This window comes from Montipora foliosa, unplaced genomic scaffold, assembly GCF_036669935.1.
Source record: "Montipora foliosa isolate CH-2021 unplaced genomic scaffold, ASM3666993v2 scaffold_425, whole genome shotgun sequence".
Taxonomy (NCBI): Eukaryota; Metazoa; Cnidaria; class Anthozoa; order Scleractinia; family Acroporidae; genus Montipora; species Montipora foliosa.
Genome location: NW_027179729.1, coordinates 782,501 through 792,845, shown reverse-complemented (window position 1 = coordinate 792,845; position 10,345 = coordinate 782,501). Strand labels below are relative to the sequence as shown.

Here is a 10,345-nt window from a genome sequence, read left to right as displayed (position 1 = left end):
AATCACTTTGTAAAGCCCAAAGCCGTGTTCACATTAGGCCTCGATTATGATCGAATTATAAGTTCACATCAACTAATTACAGTCTCTGATTATAATTGGATTATAATTATTTCAAACAACCTCAAGGGGGTTGTTTGAAGTAATTACATTGCATAATTGAACTGAATGGCGAGCATCGCTTTAAGGAGCGAAGGTTTGCATTTGTCTTCTTCTGTTCTCGGAAGCTATCCTTGGTTCTCTTCTCGCCTCAAGCACATGATGGTGATGATAATCGTGGCAGCTTCACGATACGGCGCCATTTTGTCTCACACTGCGAGGTTACCGTGCCTATTGTATTTGAATTTTCGTAGATGTGAACTGAACCATAATTGAATAAAATTAAATGGAGTATAATAGCTCGAATTATACTTCAGTTGATCATAATCAACGTTGAGTGTGAACACGGCTTAAATAAGGTAATACAATGACAACATTCTTCTTTGATACAGTGCTTACAGGTTCAGAAGATCTGTGTGAAAAATTCTTTCATACGTCATTGAGATTGTAGGAGATTATGCCATTTGGGTAACCATTCCGGAGTAACGTTTTCTTAAGATCAGAAAGAGATGCCTGTAGTAAGGTAGTTATGGAGCAACTTAAAAATCTGACTAGTTCGATGCAGTCGTTGTTGATGGAAAAGAGTTGGAAGTCGTTAGCACCGCCAAGTTACTGGAGCTTACTATGAGCTCCCAATTAACTTGGATAGCGCACATAGAGGAAATAGTCACGAGGTTGTACTTCTCGGTGCTCGCCTGGCCAAATTTAAAGTTATGAAGAGGCTATTGCGGGGGCTGTAAGTTTTTATGGGGAGAAAATATTTCGCATTGTTTTAAAATCATTAATTAGAAAAGACAGCAAGCTAAATAAGCTGCAGCCTTACACTGTAAATTCAACTTCCTCACTCTGGCAGAGAGAATAATAACTGGAGTCCTGATAAAGAAAACGAGTGTCTTGAAGAATCAGAGGAGCCTGGTAACGAACAATTGGACCTGAGGAGGAAAACGAGTTTCATGAACTGTTTCAGGATGAAGATGACGAGGAGGTTTCTGATCGGAGAAGAGATTAAAAAAAAGACGAATATCATGAAGAGCCAGAGGATCGAGGTAATCATCCAAGAATTCGCCATTTTTGCAAATCCGATAACACAGTTCATTTTCTGGGGTTATTTGCATTAAAACAGTGGATATCCAGTTCACTGAAGCATGATGCAGTCCCGAGAGTAATAATTAAATTGCATTGTTTTAATGTAAAGAACCCCTAAAACGTATTGCATTATGGGATGGGGAAATAGTCTGTTGGTCGCTTTCAAAAATACCATAATACTCTTTGTTTGCTGAACAAAATTTTGCATAAGCATTTTTACTTTCTCTTGGAACCATTTTAAGTCTCAAGAGAAACTGTAAACAAATTTTGGAGGGCAAACAAAGAGTATTATGGTATTTTGAAAGTGGCCTATTGGATATTGAAGGGGAGCCTGATAAGGAAAACGATATTTATGAAGAGTCAGACGACCGAGATGACGGGGAATCGAGTACTGGTTGGAGACGTGATGAGGAAAACGATATTGATAAAGAGTGAGACGACCGATATGGCGAGGAAGTGAATACTGGTCGGAGACGTGATAAGGAAAACGATATTTATGAAGAGTCAGACGACCGACATGACAGGGAATCGAATACTGGTTGGAGACCTGATAAAACGATATTTATGATAAGTCAGACGACTGAGATGACAGGAACTCGAACACTGGTTGGAGACCTGATTAGGAAAACGATATTTATGAAGAGTCAGACGACCGAGATGGCGAGGAATCGAAAACTGGTCGGAGACCTGATAAGGAAAACGGCATTATGAAGAGTGAGACGACCGAGATGAAGAGGAATCGAATAGTGGTTGGAGACCTGACAAGGAAAACGATATTTATGAAGAGTCAGACGACCGAGATGACAGGGAATCAAATACTGGTTGGAGACCTGATGAGGAAAACGATATTTATGAAGAGTGGAGAGAGAAACGGGGGAGAGAAACGACCGCCGGAAATACGTCTGCGTTCGCAGGCTAACGACCGAGATGACAGGGAATCGAATACTAGTTGAAGACCTGATGAGGAAAATGAATTCCACGAGGAGTTAAAGAAGCCCAACTGGAAACAAGGATTTTTTTTACATTTCCATAGCTTCGTGATAGTAACACCATCAAAATAAATTTGAAACTCACGAAAAACTTTCATAAATGGCGACCTCCTTTACATTCTTTTGTATTTATGTTAGTTAGACCTACTGCCCTCATTTTGAAACAAATATTTTTTTGGAAATTTGCTCGTTGTAGCGAGGCTAGGAAGGCTTATTAGCATTGACATAGAAGAATATTTTATTTGGCACCAATTATGAAAAAAAATCTGTACATGATGATGTGATTTCACTGTAAGTAACAACTCCAAAATCTAAATTACAAAACAGTTTCAATAGACCATTTTCGCTTGTAGATTTTGTTTTCCCAATACAGATCATGTGATAATACTCAGGAGGTTTGGTCCTTTTTTTTGTTCATTAAAAAGAGTGCATGTAGACATATTTATGCTTGCATGCGCTCTTTTTAATGAGCAAAACAAAGGACCAATCCTCCTGAGTATTATCACATGATTTGCATTGGAAAAACAAAATGTACAAGCGAAAAAGGTCTATAGGCCATTTCCGAGTTCATGTCTGCCTCCTCTTCAGAGCGTGTCTAACTTCACATCTGAATGAAAACTAATTAAGGACGGTGGCTACTAATTAGCCGATATCAAAAATACCACAATACTTTTTGTTTGTCCCTCCAAAATTTTGCATAAGCATTGTTTCCAGCTTCTCTTGGGACCATTGTAAGTCCCACGAGAAAATAAAAACAATGCTTATGCAAAATTTAAAGAGAGTATTATCAGGAGCCTATCACCCGGAGCATGCAATTTACCTATTTTCGTGCAACGGCGTTTTCACAAGTAAGGTTATTTTTAGATTGAATTTCCCGCTAATGAGACTCCCACAGGAGCCCGATGACCAATTACAAGAAATTAAACTGACGTCATAGAGTCACCGAACTGGAACTGCCTTTGTTTTTTGACCTAATCCGCGGGAAGGGCTAGTCTAAAAATAAACCTACTTGTGAAAATGCCGTTTCACAGACGCTGTATGGAAGTTGCACGCTCCAGATGGGCTCCTGGTATTATGGTATTTTTGATATCCGCTAATTCGAAGGTATTTTTTGGCGGTTTACTGAATATGCGGAAAATGCAGATCTTAACAAGTGTTATTGAAATCCAAAAAGAAAATTGGGGGTAACCACGCATTTTTCAAAGATAATTAATCAACAATATTTGTAAAAAGCTTTAAAAGACAAAGCAATGTATGGCGTTCTTTTCCAAATTGAAGCTTAATTATCTCTGAAAAATGCGTGGTTACCCCCAATTTTCTTTTTGGATACCAAGAGCACTTGCTAAGTTCTGCTTTCTCCGCATGGTTTTGAACCATGCAAAAATATCCCTGTATTAATAAGCACTACCCATAGGAAATCCGAGTATCTGGAGATCTGCAGAACGTATGCGCAATAACAATAGTAGGCACCGTTCTTAAATTAGTTTTCATTTTTATGTAAAGTAGAACTTTATTACCATCACAAAAACTTCGCAGTTAGACTCGCTTTGAAGAGGAGGCAAAGATGAACTCGGAAAGGACCTCTTCAGCACGCGCATGCGCCAGAATGCTGAATGATCTTTTAAAAATTGACCACCGTAGGGAAAAGCTGACCTTTCAACATTGGTCCGTTTTCAGATGCCACACAAACTGAAGTACGACAAAAACGAACTTGTTTTCACTACTAGTCTAGCGCGAGGAATAAAGAAAAACGTCCTAGAAAATTTGAAAATTCTTTCTCGTCAACTCTTTCCCTTCCAACCAAGGGGTAATTGGCACCAAACAGACAAAAAAGGAATTAGAATTGGTTGGGTGGTCATTGTTTGGGCCTCTCTAGGAGTTAAAGGTAAAATAAAATCGGAATTTCCTTTCATTCCCAAGTATGTGTCACTCGATTGACCAAAAGAATTTCTGTTGACTAAAAATTGGCCTACTTGCATTGCAGGGTCTACAGCTTGCACGTGATACAAGTGATTCTGTCAGTATTGATGTGCTGATAGGAACAGATTATTACCGGTCTTTCTTCACTGGGAATATCATTAAGGGAGATCCCTATGGACCAGTGGCCATTGAAACCAATTTGGTTGGGTTTTGTCAGGACTGTGAGCTCAAAGTTGACAAGGTCATGAACAGTGAATTTGAGTTCAACGCATGTGTTAAAGATAGAGTTCACAGAGATAAGTGATATAAAGGATGATCTGCAGAAATTTTGGGACTTAGAAACTTTGGGCATTAAGGGACATGAAACTTCAGTCTATGACAAGTTTTCAAATGACATCACATTTACTGGAAAGAGATACCAGGTCAAGTTACCTTTCAAGGACAATCACCTCATGTAACCAGACAATTATACTGTGGCATTGCGTAGACTGACAACAACAATTAAGAACCTCAAGAACCAACCAGAAATTCTAAGGCAGTATGATGGTGTGATCAGACAGAAAATGCAAAGTGGTGTGGTTGAAATGGTACCACATGATCAAATACCACTACCCGGAGATGTTCACTATCTTCCACACGGCAGAGTTTTGAGACGTGACAGAGATACAACTAAAGGGGGGAGTTGTATACGATGCCTCATCTAAAGCGTTTGGGCCTAGTTTAAATGACTGTCTCTACATTGGACCTTCCTCTTAATCCCTTGTTTTTTGACATTTTGCTGAGGTTCAGAGAACATGAAGTTGCCCTAACAGCAGACATTGAGAAGGCGTTTTTGAACATAGAGATTGATCCTGAACACAGGGACTTTGTGAGATCTTTATGGGTCAAAGATCCGAACAAGGAAAGTCCGGAGGTTATGGCACTATGTTTTGCACATGTGGTGTTTGGTGTAAACTGAAGTCCTTTCATTCTAAATGCCACAATCACACATCATTTGAACACATGTTTGCCAGTTGACAGTGCACTTGCAAGAGAGCTGTTGAAGACTTTATATGTTGATGACTATGCCTCTGGAAATGGCGACGTGGATAGTGCGTTCAAATTGTCTAAGGAGATAAAGCTCTGTCTGAAGTCAGGAGGCTTCAATATGAGAAAGTGGAGTAGCTATTCAGAAAGTCTGCTGAGATCACTGGAACAAGATGAAGCTTTCAGTGACGACTTTGAAAAGAGCAATAGAGCTAGAGTTGAAGATGAAAATGAAAGCTTCTCTAAATCAGTTGAAAAGGAGCAAAGGGTTTTGGGAATGCTTTGGAACCCAGCCCCATTCTCGTCACCAGAGCCTTGGATCGACCCAAGGCTCTGGGAAACTCTATGTAGGAGAGCATGCGCCGTAGGGTTCTTATGGCCAAAAATTGGCTATTTGAACCTTACGGCGCCTGCTCACTCCTGGTGGTAACATGAATGCACCAAATAGAGACACTTTTGATTGTTCTTCACGAAAACCAGTGAGAGGACACTTTGTTTCAGGGTTCCGTAGAGATCTTCACTCCCTCAGTCAAGAGAAGAGCTCTGGGGTTGAGACTGATGAACTAATTTATGATCTGAACAAGACATTGGGAGATGTAGATGCCGAACCAGCAACAAAAAGATTGATTCTCAGTACAGCTACAAGATTTTTTGACCCCTTGGGATTGATAGCTCATCATTCTTCCATTCAAGATGATCTTTCAGACACTTTGCATGGCTGGAAAAGACTGGGAAGAGTCGGTTGATGCTGAACTCAGTCACCAGTGGCTGGCGACTCTATCGGATTTGAGACAGGTTGGAAGAGTGAGCTTTAAGAGATGTTATGCTGAGGGATTGGAGACAAGGTCAAGTCAGTCCAACTTCACTGTTTTGCTGATGCATCGGAAAGGCTTATGGAGCTGTGGTCTACATGAGAGTAGAGTATGAGGCAAGGATGGAATGTCAGATAGTATCTTTGAAGACAAGAGTTGCACCATTAGCTAAACAAACTATTCCTCCTCTGGACTTGATGTGCAACTTAACTGCGTCCAGATTGTTGAAGAGCGTGTGTCAAGCAGTAGACGATGTAAGAATTGGCCATTTGTTTAACTGGACAGATTCTATGATTTCACTGTGGTGAATCACAAACACTGGCAAGAAGTACAAGCCGTTTGTCGAGAATCGAGTGGCCAAAATTCGAAGGAAGTGGAGGTATTGTTCCACAGCAGACAATCCAGCTGACATAGCGTCCAGAGGAATCAAGTCTACTGAATTGAAAGAAAGCAGCTTGTGGTTACATGGACCCGACTCCCTGTCTAAGAGTAGTGAGCAGTGGCCAGTTCAACCGACAGTTGTACCAGTCAGAGAAGAGTTGAGCGAACTGAAATCCTCTAAATTAGCTGTTACCAGCTTAGTCACCACGTTCGTTGAAGGGAAGGAAGAAGAACTGAGTCTAGATAACTTAATCAATCCTGAGAATTACAGTTCTTTAAAAACGCTTATGCTGTTGTTTACTGAGAAATTGAAGAAGACGAGGTCCAGGGAAGGAACGGAAGATTTTACGAAATTGCACAGACAAGCAGAGATGTTGAGGATTAGGCACATTCGGCAAGAGATCCTAAAATGCGACAAGTATCCACAGATGAAGTCAAGACGAAGAAGGGATACTACGATGTCAAAGAAGAATTGGCATGCCTTCCCTACCGTACGATACACGATTTCCGATGCTGTTGCCGAGAAGTCATTAATTTACTAAGTTGGTGATTCTTAATGACGGTGCCTACTATTATTATTGCGCATATGTTCTGCGAATCTCAAGACACTCGGATTTCCTATCAGCGGTGCTTATTAATACAGGAATAATTTTCTTGGTTTAAAACTATTCGGAGAAAGCAGAACTTAGCATATGCTCTTGGTATTCAAAAAGAAAATTGGGGGTAACCATGCATTTTTCAGAGATCATTAAGCTTCAATTTGCAAAAGAACGCCAAAGCTTTTTACAAATATTGTCGATTAATTATCATCGAAAAAAGCGTGGTTACCCCCAATTTTCTTTTTGGATTTTAATATCACTTGTTAAGATCTGCTTTTCCCGAATATTCAGTAAACCGCGCAAAAATACATGTACCTTTGAATTAGTAGGCACCGTCCTTAAGTATCATGATCAAGTGATGCACAATGGAGTGGCGGAGACCTTGGTTCAAGTTAAGTCAAGGTATTGGATTGAGAAGGGCAGACAAACGGTTAAGAGCATAATCAACAAGTGTCTATTGTGCAAGAAACTCAAGGGTCGTCCATATGGAATGCCAACTACCTCTCAGCTTCCCAGGTTGAGAATGTCCCACAAATTTGCATTTACAAGTATAGTGGGAGTTGACATTGCGGGCCCTGTTTATGTCAAGGACGTTTATGGCAAGAGCATGATATGAACAAGGCATACATCGTGTTAAGGCCCGTTTAAACGGTTTCAACATTTGACAAAAGTTCAAAGTTCAAAGGGCTTCAACACCATTCAACATTTTCGAGAACAAAGGAAAAGTTGAATCGATGTTGAATGAAAGTCTAAACCGATTTAAACTTGATTCAACACGCTTTCCACAAGCTTTCAACATTTTTTACCCTTTCAACAATGTTGGACGACCTGTTCAAACACACCGAACATTTGGTTCAACAAAGTGTTGAAAACATGTTGAAGCAAATATTGAAACCGTTTAAACGGGTCTTTATACACAAGTGCCAGTTCATCTCAACTTCGTCCTGAGGCTGACAACCGAAGCTTTCGTGAGAAGTTTTGAAAGGTTTATTGCCAGACGTGGTGTTCCAAATCTTGTAGTGTCAGATAAATGGATCCACTTTCAAGAGTGAAGAGCTGAAGAAGTTGCCAGCAGACCACTGCATACAATGGAAACTTATTGTCGCATTATCTCCATGGTAGGCAGGATTTTTTGAACGTCTCGTTAGATCAAATAAACGCTGTCTCAAGAAAACCTTAGGAACTGCGAGAGTTAGCTATGAAGAATTGCTCTTTGTTGTTGTGGAAATAGAGTGAATACTCACTTCACAACCTCTCACGTACGTGGATGATGCATTACGAAGTCCTTTGACGCCGTCACAATTGATGATTGGTCGTCGCCTGTTGAGTAAGGCAGGGAAAACTCCCTCGGAAGCGCCTCAGGCCAGAAGTGAATTGCCAAGACGTCCGAAGTATCTGACAACTGTTCTTTCGCAGTTTTGGAGACGTTGGCAGAAGGAATACTTGACAGAGTTACGTGTCCATCATAATTGCCAACTGAAAAACAGCCAACCAACCGTCAATGTAGGAGACGTTGTTTACATTCACAAGAACAGGACCCCGAGACTATTTTGGAATATGGGAGTGGTCAAATCCCTCATCACAGGACGAGATGGATTTCACTGATGCATCAGTGGTGAGAACTCGTAGAGGAGCTAGATCGAGTAATCAATGTGACAAGACCCTTGAAGAAGTTGTATCCTGTAGAAGCTGGATTAGGAGTACAAGAACGTCAGAACAGGAACATCAATTTTCCAATTACCTTTGGGGTAAACGCTGAACAAGAAAACATAGCTGAACATTAAGGATTACAAAATAGACAATGATGAAACCTCTCCTTTTTCTGTTTATGTCGTTACGAACTTCAGTCCAGTGTTTAGTTTGAATCCCTCTGTGTTTGAAATAGATTTGACATAAATTAGCATAATTACATGTGGTGGGAAGAAAGTTGTGTGAAGAGGGACTTACTCTGAGTTTTGATCAATCGTCGGATTGCTTCGAGTGTTTAGTTGAGTATTGAGTATTAGATTCCAAAGGTGCTTGAGGCCTGAAACCCTTGGGTGGAGTGATAATACGTATGGAAAATTGTAAAGAGATCATTCACCAGGAAACGAAATAAATACACAAAAATATTCATTACGAAGGGATTCTTTGCCCTGCTATAGTTCAATTAAAATTTTGGATTTAGATGAAGGGAACGGTTACGAAAAAAATTAGAATTGGTGTCTGTAAGTCCAGTTTTCAACAGCTTCACGAGAATACCAATTGATAGAAAACAAAATCAAACTGAAACATATCTTCCAATAAACAATAAAACATTAATGACTTTAGGAGCCAAATAAGTTAAATCTTCAGTTAAGCATAAATTTAAATCATTCTCATTTTTCATCTTTATATAATCACAATTTTCAATACAGTTTTCGCAAGCCCTATATACAGCTAATGAGGCGCCCACCCCCACCCCCAGGCATACCCCGGGCATTTGACAAGAGGATAGCTCTGCATAGTGGGGAATTTAACACGAAACAAAACCCGTACTTTGTACCGAGTAGTAGCTTGTTTTTATTTTTTTTACGAAAAAATTCCCTTAAAGTCTCGAATGAGGATAAATCCAACCGTAAAGCGTTTGTGGGCGCAATTAAACTTTGTTGAACGTTTATTGAAAGGTAAGTAATCTTGACCTTTTTCTTCATTTTTGCCGTTTTATATCATCAGTATGTCGTGACGGCATGCTTCATCGATTTGCTCGATTGTTCATCAATCCTATTTGTTTACATATTATTGAAACATCAGTTTGTCAAAACTACAGTAGGTGAATCTTTCTGAAATGACTATTGATGCAAGTTTAACATCAACGGTTAACTGTTCAAATAAAATTAAAAAATAATAATGAACGTTTCATAACAACGGCCAAACTTGCTTCTTGCACGGAGGGTAGGGTATTTCACGCTTTGTGTGAGGCACTAAAGTGGTGGGGCATTTGATGGTGTAAACTGGCAACATGGGGGGGGGGGGAGTTGATCATATCATTTTGTAAAGGTCAAATGCCCAAGGGTTGGTGGGAGAGGGAGGATGGGCCCTCTTGGAATTGATTGATACATAACAAAACAATCACAGCCTTTAGAGAAAATTAATTGCGTAAAGAGAGCTTAAAGATGAAATTACAAAGAGTCATTACCGACCCCCAATTTTTCTTTCAAAGCTTCGTGACGATGATCCACCAACCATAAAGGTGGGAGGTACTTTGGGTGCATGGTATCAACAAAGTGCTTTCTCCACATCTTTTCAAATTCCAGTAGTTTCCCTTCTTCACGAACTCTTTTCACCACTTCACATCCATGTGACACAAAATTAGCATTTTCCTTACGGGTTTCCATTGCTGCAGCCTGCATGATGATTTCTTGAGTTAAAACGGGTGCATTGAAGTATTTCTGCACAATTATTGACAGTTCCTGGC

At 40.0% G+C, this 10,345-nt stretch overlaps 1 protein-coding gene across 1 annotated transcript in view; it reads right to left on the bottom strand.

Moving 5' to 3' along the window:
- Nucleotides 1–8,066: 8,066 nt before the first annotated feature.
- Nucleotides 8,067–10,345, bottom strand: part of LOC137988687 (exonuclease 3'-5' domain-containing protein 2-like) — an 11,364-nt gene continuing 9,085 nt past the window's right edge. The window contains exons 3-4 of the mRNA XM_068834664.1: nucleotides 10,071–10,345; nucleotides 8,067–8,385 (exon numbers count right to left, since the gene is read on the bottom strand). The exon at nucleotides 10,071–10,345 is cut by the window's right edge and continues 105 nt beyond it. Coding sequence (XP_068690765.1) covers nucleotides 8,362–8,385; nucleotides 10,071–10,345 — 299 coding nt within the window. The 3' untranslated portion in view covers nucleotides 8,067–8,361. The remainder of the gene's footprint in view (nucleotides 8,386–10,070) is intronic.